Here is a 10,432-nt window from a genome sequence, read left to right as displayed (position 1 = left end):
CTGCGTGGACCGTCACACGTAGGGCCATAAACCAGGGACCCTATGTATGACGTCTGCACGCACAATCCTCAGAACTTTTCAGCCGCAAACGACTTTGCATCGTATGATCGCTCTCCAGATGTCTGATTGAGTATAGATAAGTAACCCGTTGGGTTTTTGCATTTCTAATATTTTACCGATCTTTTGCATTGCTTAGGCTTGAATTTGTAGCTTTCAGCTGATGTCAGGGATAAAGGGAAAGTGCCAATGCGGGTGCCAAATTCCCCATAAGGACGCCCATGACAAATGCATTTTCTGCTTAGGCCGGGAACACGACCATAACACCTGGCTTATTTGTACATCTTTTCTTCCTAAGATCTTACGTAGCCGCCTTGCAGCTTTAAATCTTTACTTAGAAAATCAGCGCCTTAAACAGCTGGCTCTCAGGATGGATCCCGTTTCGGAGGCTGCCCAAGAACCTCCGCATAAGAAGGCCAAGATGCCTAGGCCTTCATCGCCTGCCGCTTCGCACCCAGACGCTTCACCAACTGCCGATGTAGGAGTTAAGCGCTCAGTGGATCCGTCTGCTCCATCGACCTCCCTCACAGAGGCCACTGCACAGCCGTTGACAGGCATATCCACAGAGCTTTCTCAGACACCGATGCCTGTCGATGGGGAACCAGATTTGGTGTTTCCTTCAACCAGAATCCAGATGTCTGATACAGCCATTGCCAAACCGGGCTCTAGACCAACTCCTAAGGCCACTCTGACCAAAAAGAAGCAAAAAACAAAACACATTACTCCTGCTTCTGAAGCCCCTTCAGACTGGGAGGCCTTCACCTCTTCGCCCATGCAGCCTTTTATGGTCCTTAGGCCTTCTGCCTCACCCACAACTGCATTGTCTCTGGTAAAACCCTAGGCCTCCCTTTGCTTCTTCTATCCCCATGACTCCCCTCCTTGAGGAAGAACATGAATCTTCCAACGTTTCCTTGGATGAATCCATCTGTTATGCATCCCAGATTGCTTCTCCCAAGGAATATTATTCTCCTGATGAGGATTCTGTGGAAGGGGATTCTCCACCTGAAGACTATATTTGGTGAAACCATCACCAAAATGAAAGATTATTTCAAATGAGATACTTCCCAAATGACAGAAACCCAAACAAGATACTTAGAACTGCTGCAAGTGGAGTCCCCCTCCCCTACACCTGTACCCCCTGTTCTTCCAGCGTACTTGGATGCCTTTACTGCAGCTTCTTGAACACTTTACAGCCTCTTGCACCTATGCGCCCAGACTGCTTCTACAAGGTGCCAGAGGAACAAAACTTCTCCTCTGCATATGGGGCTAAGGACAGTTGGTAGGTGTTGGAGCTGTCATTTAGAGGGTGCTGATAACCTTCACATGTTTTGGGACTGCCCAGTTAAAAATGTACATTGGGATTGTCCCTATGAAAAACTAGGCAAAATGTATGGATCAGCCTTTTGTGCTAGACTGGAAATTTTGGATTTGTGGTGTTAGATCTGAAAACAGACTTGATACCAGCACTGACCTGGAAGTTTAATGGGTTCTTGCAAGAGCTGTTAAATTGTTTGGTGCTCGAGCTGGGAAGCAGAGAGTAATTCACTCACCAGATCATTTGAGCAGTCTTCTTCGCTAGAAGATATGGAATATTATATATACCTTTAAGGGTGGTGATGTCTCAAATACTCTTCCTTACCTCTGGCAACATTTTTTTGGATAACTTTGCAAACTAACTTTTGTAAGATGGAAAGAGTTGGTTTCTGTAGCATTGCATCCCAAATGTTTGATCCTAGTACATAGTCTTGCTGTGTTGATCTTTGTATGTATCGTAAATAATTGGTCACTCTATTTTTGTTATTTTATTATTATTGCAATGAAAGTTGCTGCTTGTCATCTTGTATTGTGTAAAATTTAAAAAAAAGTTAAAAAAAAACGTGAAATGTGTGCTAGCTGACTGGTTACACAGTTAGGTAGGTTGTCAGGAACATTTACATTTTCTGATGTCCTTCAAGAATGCAACTGCAGTCATAACATATGGGTTGTCCTGCCTCAGGCAGCCCTCGGTCGGCCGGATTCCAAAGTCTGGGTCCGGCGTCGGCTGGTGTCGCCTCCTCTCCGACGTCAGAGCGGCTGGAGTATAAAGGCATCGGCCGACGCCATCTTCTTCAGTCTTTCTTGCCGCGCGGTGCCCGAAGCAGAAGCAGTTCGCAAGTGCCGGTCGGTCAGCTCCTGTGGTTTCAGTACCGAAGTCATCTAAAAGCTAAGTACCCCGTTGGGGAACATTTTTTCTTGCCTCAGCCGATGTCAGAACAAATTGAGAAAGTTAATAATTGTTTGTCTTGTGGTAAAAAAATACCTCATAAGGACTTCCATTCTTATTGCCTCCCTTGCCTGGGCCCAGACCACGACGTCTCGGCCTGTGCTGCCTGTGCTTGCTTTAATAAGCGCACTCTCAGGCACCGGGCAGAATTTGCCGAAGACTTTTTCGGCGAATCTTTCGCTTATATAATGCCGTCGGAACAACCGACAACTCAATCTACCAAAAAACGAAAGGACCGGGACCGACATCCTCGACCCGCGTCCTCCAACGATACTCCTCCTAAATCCTCCGCGAGTGCTTCGGTCCCTTCAGAAGCGGTAATTCAACCGCTCCAGGCCGACGACACAGCGTTAACACATCCTTCGGTCTCGGAGTCTACACCGGTGCCGGTTGTTGATTTTCCTCCAGAAACCGAAGTTCTGGATCTACCCGACACCATTCCTGTGGACAAGGTTACTCCTGCACGTGGGGCAGCTAGGCCTCTTATATCCATGTCCATCAAGGCCTTTGCATGTGCTAAGGCCGCCAGCCAGGCCAAGGCCCATCCTAAACCTACTGCCCAGGCCCCTTCTTCTGATAAACAGATCATGTCTCTTGCTGCGGATCTTATTTCTCTTATTAGGGGGTCTCACCCTCATCCAGACAGAGGTTCTCGGCCGCCTGCAGAGAAAAGGCCCAGACCTGAGTAGGCCGACAACCTCTCTTCAGATGAAGCCTCTGGGGATTCTGAGCATTCAGATACCCAAGAAGAATCCTTCCAGGCCTGTGAGGACTCTGATACTGAGGAATCAATTCCCTCTGCCTCTCCTCCAGAGGATTTTTCATTCGGTGAAGTCCTACACTCTATGAGGGAGCATTTTAAATGGCAGGGTCAGGAATTCTCTGATTCCAGGAAAAGACTACGTACCTTCCTCAAGCTACCCCAGCACAGACCTTTAGCTATCCCTCCAGTTATGGATGTCCTGGATGATGTTTTCTTCGACTCCAGTGCTAACCCTGATTCTCTCCCTCCTGCTCCTGTCAAGCCAGACAGATATTATAGTGTCCCTGACACCCATAAACATCTCTTTAAGGCCCATTCTGTGGATCTAGAAACTATTTCACAGGGCCCCAAGGGAGTGGCTACTTCCTCAGCCAAGAATCCACTGCCAGCAGATAGGGAAGCTAGGTCCCTGGAGAGATGGGGTAAAAAAGTTTATACCTCTACCACCCTGGCCATGAGGTCACTTAACTGCCTTTTCCATATGTTTCAGTACCAGGATTTTTTACTGGATGATTTACAGAAAAAGCTAGCCTGTCCTGAGCCTATTGATAGAAAGGCATTGCAGGATCTAGTACATAACACTCAGCAGGTTAGCAATCATTTTCTTCAGTGTGGTTATGATGCATTGGAGGCTTCATGTAGGGCAGCTATGACTGGGGCTATTATACGTAGACATGCTTGGTTAAAAGAACAGCCACTGCCACTGCCAGACCATGTTAAAGTAAAGTTACTTGATGCATCTCTGGAAAAACAGAAGCTTTTTGGTGCTAATGCACAAGATGTGTTGAAGTCCATTGAGGAAAAAGCTAAATCAGTACAGACAGTCAAAGATTTCCTCCAGGTTCAGCCACCCAGATTCAACAGGAATTGGCCTTCAAAGAATTGGTCCTTTCCAGACACTGACAAGTTTCAAAGGGGAAAAAAAAACAGACGTGCCCGAGGTAGAGGGCAATACCGAGGCTCCTACAGGGGCCGCCAATGGCAACCACCAAATCAAAGAAGTGGCGCAGGCAGTCCAGCTGCACCACAAGGACAACCAAAATGACTTGACTTTCATACCACCTACAAAGGTTCAAAGAGAAGCACCTTTGGGTGGAAAATTTTCCTTATTCTCAAAAAACTGGCATATCTTAACCAAGGACAAATGGATTCTGGATTTAATAGACAAAGGTTACAGATTCCACTTCCATACTTTACCAATGAGACAAGGCATGCCAAACCTGCCACTTCATCAAAGGGCAGAGGCACCCATTCAAGTTTCAAAGCTGTTAAATATAAAAGCAATAGAAAAGGTCCCTCCACAGGAACAAGGCCAGGGATTTTATTCAAGACTGTTCCTTGTTCCAAGAAAGGGAAACAAATGGAGGCCTATACTGGACTTGTCTACTCTAAATACTTATCTCATTGTGCCAAAGTTCAAAATGCTGACGTTGCAGCAACTCCTTCCCATGCTGGGCAAGGGGTCTTGGCTGGTCACTCTGGACCTCAAGGAGGCATACCTGCATATCCCAATCAGACAAAGCTGCAGAAGATACCTCAGATTTCTTGCAGGGACAGAGCATTATCAATTCTCAGCATTGCAGTTTGGCTTATCTACTGCTCCCAGAGTGTTCACGAAATGCCTGGCATCAGTAGTGGCACACTGCAGACTCCAGGGGATTCAAATATACCCCTACCTGGACGACTGCCTCATGCAAGCAGACAACAAACAAACCTTGATAGCAAACTTGGACTATGTCATTCAATTATTACAGGCCTTGGGATACACGGTCAACATTCAGAAATCAAGACTTCTGCCATCCCAACAGATTATTTTCCTAGGAGCCAAACTGGACACAAAAACACAAATAGCAACAGCAGTTACCAGAGTACTTCAAAGGCCTAGCAAAGCTCTCCCAGCTGACTGCAAGGAAAATCCTGCAGGCCCTGGGGTTCATGGCATCTTGCATTCTTCTGATACCTTTGGCAAGACTTCATATGAGAAAGCTGCAATGGTACTTAAAAAGCTTATGGTCCCAACACAGCCAAAGCCTAGAGGACGTAATCCCACTCATTCCATGTCTACAAAGAGAATTTTTGTGGTGGGCTCAAACAAGTCAGTTAAACAAAGGCATGTCTTTCAACAAACCTCAAGCAGGTCAAATGATTACAACAGATGCCTCAGACCATGGAGGGCAGATGCATTCAAGGTCAATGGACACCAAGGGAAAGGCATCTGCACATAAACCAAAAGAGATGTTGGCAGTGATTCATGCAATCGAAGTTTTCAAAATCACTTCAACAAGGACATTTGCTAATAAGGACAGACAACACCACTGTTATGTGGTATATAAACAAGCAGGAGGCACTCATTCTTATCCCTCTGCAGACTAGCAATGATTCTCTGGGAAAATCCCTAAGTCTGAAGATACATCTGCAATCCCAGTTTGTGCCAGGCAAGGACAATGTACTGGCGGACAAGCTGAGCAGAAATTTCTTGGATCCACACGAATGGATGCTGCATCCTCACATTTTCTCACAAATAACAAGGACATGGGGAAGACCGGACATAGATCTCTTTGCTTCTCACATGAATCATCACCTGGAAAAGTTCTGTACAAGGACCCACCATCCTCTAGCCTGGAAAACGGATGCTCTCTCCTTCAGCTGGAATTCCCTAACAATTTATGCATTCCCTCCTCTACCACTGCTGACCAAGGTGATACTGAAGATCAAAGCAGAACAACCAACAGACATTTTGATAGCTCCAGACTGGCCAAGGCAGCACTGGTACCTATTGCTGTTGAGCATAACTCGGACGAAACCGTGGCCTCTGCCCCTATGGCCTCTGCTTCTAACACAACACAGTTACAGGACTGTTCATCAAAACCTGAAAACATTGCATCTGACAGCCTGGAGGTTACCATAACTCCTTCTGATATCTCTCTTTCCAAAAAAGTTCAAGAGATCTTACTGGAAGCACGCAGACCTTCCATCAGAAAAACCTATTCAGCCAAGTGGAAGAGATTCATCATCTGGAATGCTAACAGGGGTCAGGATACAACAGTATTGAGTATACCTCAGATATTGGAATACTTGGCAGAAATGTTTCACGGTTTTCCTATTGGCAATCACATCAGCAAGAAGAGTCTCTGAGATACAGGCACTCATGGCAGTACCTCCTTTTCTCATTTTTCATCAGGACAGAGTCTCTCTAAGAACCAATCCTTCATTCATGCCAAAAGTAATTTCCAGGCCGTCTCTAAATCAAGCCATTCACCTGCCTACTTTCTTCCCCAACCCTCAAAACAGGGGGGAAGCACTGCTGCATACTTTGGACATACACAGACAACTACCCTACTACTTGGACAGAACTAAGGCCATCATCATCTGGAATGCTAACAGGGGTCAGGATACAACAGTATTGAGTATACCTCAGATATTGGAATACTTGGCAGAAATGTTTCATGCTGGTCTCTCATATTCTTCCATAAAGATTCATGCCTCAGCAATCTCAGCAAAATACAATTGTGATCCACCTGTGTTTTCGCATCCTTTGCTAAGACAGTTCCTAAGAGGGATAAAGAATATCAAACCTCTCAGGAAACCGCCAGTACCTGCATGGGACCTCAATTTCGTCTTAGAAAAATTAACTCTTCCTCCCTTTGAACCAGCAGCAACTTCAGAAATGCAATTTCTCTCATGGAAAACGGTTTTCCTATTGGCAATCACATCAGCAAGAAGAGTCTCTGAGATACAGGCACTCATGGCAGTACCTCCTTTTCTCATTTTTCATCAGGACAGAGTCTCTCTAAGAACCAATCCTTCATTCATGCCAAAAGTAATTTCCAGGCCGTCTCTAAATCAAGCCATTCACCTGCCTACTTTCTTCCCCAACCCTCAAAACAGGGGGGAAGCACTGCTGCATACTTTGGACATACACAGACAACTACCCTACTACTTGGACAGAACTAAGGCCACCAGAAAGTCTGACCAACTGCTTGTAGCCTATGCTGCTGGAGTACAAGGAAAAGCAATCTCCAAACAAACAATTTCCAAATGGATTGGACACTGCATCAGATTCTGCTATTTTTTTCATGGAAAAAGTGTGCCAGCCAATATTAGGCCACACTCCACCAGAGCTATAGCCACATCCACAGCCTTCCTAAGAGGAGTGGCTACAAAGGACATTCTAGAGGCTGCTACATGGAGCTCCGTGCATACATTTACCAAGCACTACAACCTGCCTTTATACTCCAGATCCCGAGCAGGTTTTGCTTCGGCAGTCCTGCAGGGCATTTTAGCTACACCATCACTTTCTTAGTTCCAACCGCCCCCAGCTTGGCTATGGTATTCAACCCATATGTTATGACTGCAGTTGCATTCTTGAAGGACATAGTACAGTTTTGTACCTACCATAAATGTAGATGTCCGATAGATATGCAACTGCAGTCAGATTTTCCCACCCTCCTACCCCTCTGCAACCTTCTTTATGGGTCCACTCCCCCTATTCCTATTAGCTGGGGGTATCTCCTATGGTGTATCTGTTTATTACTGTTGTGCATGTCTGGAATTGCTTATCCATTCACCAAATTTAGCCTTCCTAGGAGGGCACCTGGCATCTGGGGCACGAAACACTGAAGGAGATGGCGTCGGCCGATGCCTTTATACTCCAGCCGCTCTGACGGAGAGGAGGCGACACCAGCAGACGCCGGACCCAGACTTTGGAATCCGGCCGACCGAGGGCTGCCTGAGGCAGGACAACCCATATGTTATGACTGCAGTTGCATATCTATTGGACATCTACATTTATGGTAGGTACAAAACTGTACTTTTCATATCACAATAGAGCATTCTAGGGGTATACCATTATTTGTTTGTGCTTGTGCTGCGGAACTGAATGCTGTTTCCTTTGATTTTTATACTTCCCATTGCCACAAAATCTCTGCATCAAAGTGAATGTATACCCTGTTGCATGTTATTGTGCATGTCTTTTCTCCTCAAATTTAACTTTGAATCATTTGTTCTAATTACTGAAAAGCAGTAGAAACTGAATCTTTTTTTCACTCAATGTCATCATTGTCTTTACAGCCTCATGAGTTTGATGAATGCAGATTTGACATAAGTGTAAATGACAGTGTATGGTATCTTCGTGCCCAGGACCCAGACCATCGGCAACAGTGGATTGATTCCATTGAGCAGCACAAGGTAATTAAAGTACTTCTTAAGGCTTGTCTTGTTAACCATGACCTATAGTAAGCAGATAGTAACCTGAATGAATATTTATATTGTAGTTCTGCAGCTTTATCCAGTGGTCTATCAGAGACAGCTGAGTTGGCACAGAGATGCCAGGAGAGAGAGAGAGAGAGATGGAGGTAGAATTCTCAGAGGTGTGTTTAAATGTACCAGTAGTCGGTATACAGAGTTAAGACTGGGTTAGAGGGTATGACTACTCATGTCCATGGACAGGAGAGAAACACTTGACTGGCAGGTACCTAAAGGGAGGTATGTCTGTAAGGGACTGCTCCATCTTGGCTCAGAATGGACAGTAGTACATTTGACTGTGGTGGAAAGGTGCATCCTAGTGACTGTACCTTTAAAGTGAGATGGAAGAAGGCAAGAGAATGATAAAGCAGAATAAAGAGGTAGATGTTCTTCATGTTTCACTGTTGCAGTCTTCACATTTGGGGTTATCTGGCTCCCGGTAGCCCTCAATCGGCCCAAATACCAGAGTCCTTGGTATATGACATCGTCTGACGCCGGTTGTAAAACTGATGTCAGAACGTCGGGTATAAAAGGAGGCAGCCGATGCCATTTCCTCAGTCTTTCTTGCCGCAGAGCCCGAAGCAGATGCAATTCGCACTAGAGCCGTTCGGCCGTTTACCTTAGTTTTGCTTTCTGACTACCAAGTTGAAGACTCCTTCAGATAAGTACCCCGTTGGGGATCCCCTTTTCTTGCTTTAACGAATGTCCGATAAAGTTAATATCCGTCTTGCCTGTTGAAAACAGATTCCACACCGTGATTTCCATTCCTATTGTATTACTTGTTTGTCCCTTGAGCACAATGTCCCTAACTGCGATCTCTGTGCTTCCTTTAACCTGAGTACCATACACCGTAGAGCTAAGATTTTGTATAAGCATTTCGGAGTCTGGCCTAAGTTTGTCAGTATGGAGTCGTCTGGTCTCCCGACTTCGGATATACCTAGGAAATGCAGAGACAAGGACCGCGACAGGCCTAGGGTTAAATCTACTGACAACGCACTGGTGAAATTGGTTGTCAGCACAGCGGTAGTCACGTGCTTTTGCAGCCCCTCCAGTCCACAGATTTTCAGCCGCAAGCCTCTGCGAGACCTTTACGGAGTCCTCCATGCGGCAGGCTGCTATTTCATCTTCAGACCCTCTGCGTGTCGCCGCCTCAGATGGGTCCGGAGCCACTTTGCAGGCACCGGCTTCTGACGCCTCTTTTCAACATGAGACCAGAGCCAGACCTGACTACCTTAGTTTCAGACTTCTGCAGTTTCTAGGCCTCCCGAGTCCCTCCGGATTGCTAGTAAACCTTCAAGCCGCAAGCCTACTCCCAAGCAGGCGTCAGCCTCCCTTCCTGTGCCTCAGTCCCAGTTGGTAAAGATGGCTGATTATCTTCTTTCCCTGATTAGGGGCTCTCATCCCCCCCCCTTTCAAAGAGGGCTAGGGAATTATCTCCTGATGTTTTGTCTGTCTCAGATTCTGAGATTTCCAGTATGTCTGCTGGTGAAGAAGGAAATTCTCAACTTTTTTCTGGCTTTGAGGATTCTTATGCTGAGGACTCTATCCCTTCTGCCTCCCCACCAGAAGATTTTTCCTTTGGGGATACTTTGAATACTCTTAGAGAGTATTTTAAAATGGGAATGTCAGGATTTTCCACAGTCTAAGAAAAGAATCGGGGAATTTTTGGATTTGCCACAGCATAAGCCTCTGGCTACACCTCCAGTTTTGGAAGTTGTGGATGATGTTTTCATGGAAAATTCTTTAACTCCATATTCTGTTCCTCCTGCCCCCAGAAAACCAGAATAGGTATTACAGGGTTCCTGAATCTCATCAATTCCTTTTTAAAAACCCTACTGCTGATCCAGAAATTTTCTCAAGGCCCCAAGGGTGTTAAGGCTACTATTGCTAAAAACCATGTGCCTTCTGATAAGGATTCTAGGGCCTTGGACAGGTGGGGTAAAAAAGTCTATACCTCTGCAACTCTTGCCATTAGATCGTGAATTGTCTTTTTCACATGCTTGAGTATCAGCAGCATACTTTGGAGGCCATTAAGGCTAGACTTGGAGATATTCCTTCCACGATGGAGATCTGAGATTTACAATTCTTGGAGAATTCTGCCACTT

The 10,432-nt window shown here is 45.7% G+C and overlaps 1 protein-coding gene across 2 annotated transcripts in view; it reads left to right on the top strand.

The window, feature by feature from the left end:
* Nucleotides 1–10,432, top strand: part of CERT1 (ceramide transporter 1) — a 2,527,843-nt gene that overhangs the window by 345,904 nt on the left and 2,171,507 nt on the right. For both annotated transcript variants that reach the window (XM_044063956.1, XM_044063957.1), the window contains exon 3: nt 8,154–8,270. In XM_044063956.1, coding sequence (XP_043919891.1) covers nt 8,154–8,270 — 117 coding nt within the window. The remainder of the gene's footprint in view (nt 1–8,153; nt 8,271–10,432) is intronic.

The sequence above is a fragment of the Protopterus annectens genome, chromosome 2.part2 (genome assembly GCF_019279795.1).
Source record: "Protopterus annectens isolate FY-2018-M chromosome 2.part2, PAN1.0, whole genome shotgun sequence".
Taxonomy (NCBI): Eukaryota; Metazoa; Chordata; order Ceratodontiformes; family Protopteridae; genus Protopterus; species Protopterus annectens.
The sequence above is the reverse complement of the archived record's forward strand: the minus strand, read 5'-3'. Positions and strand labels throughout refer to the sequence as shown.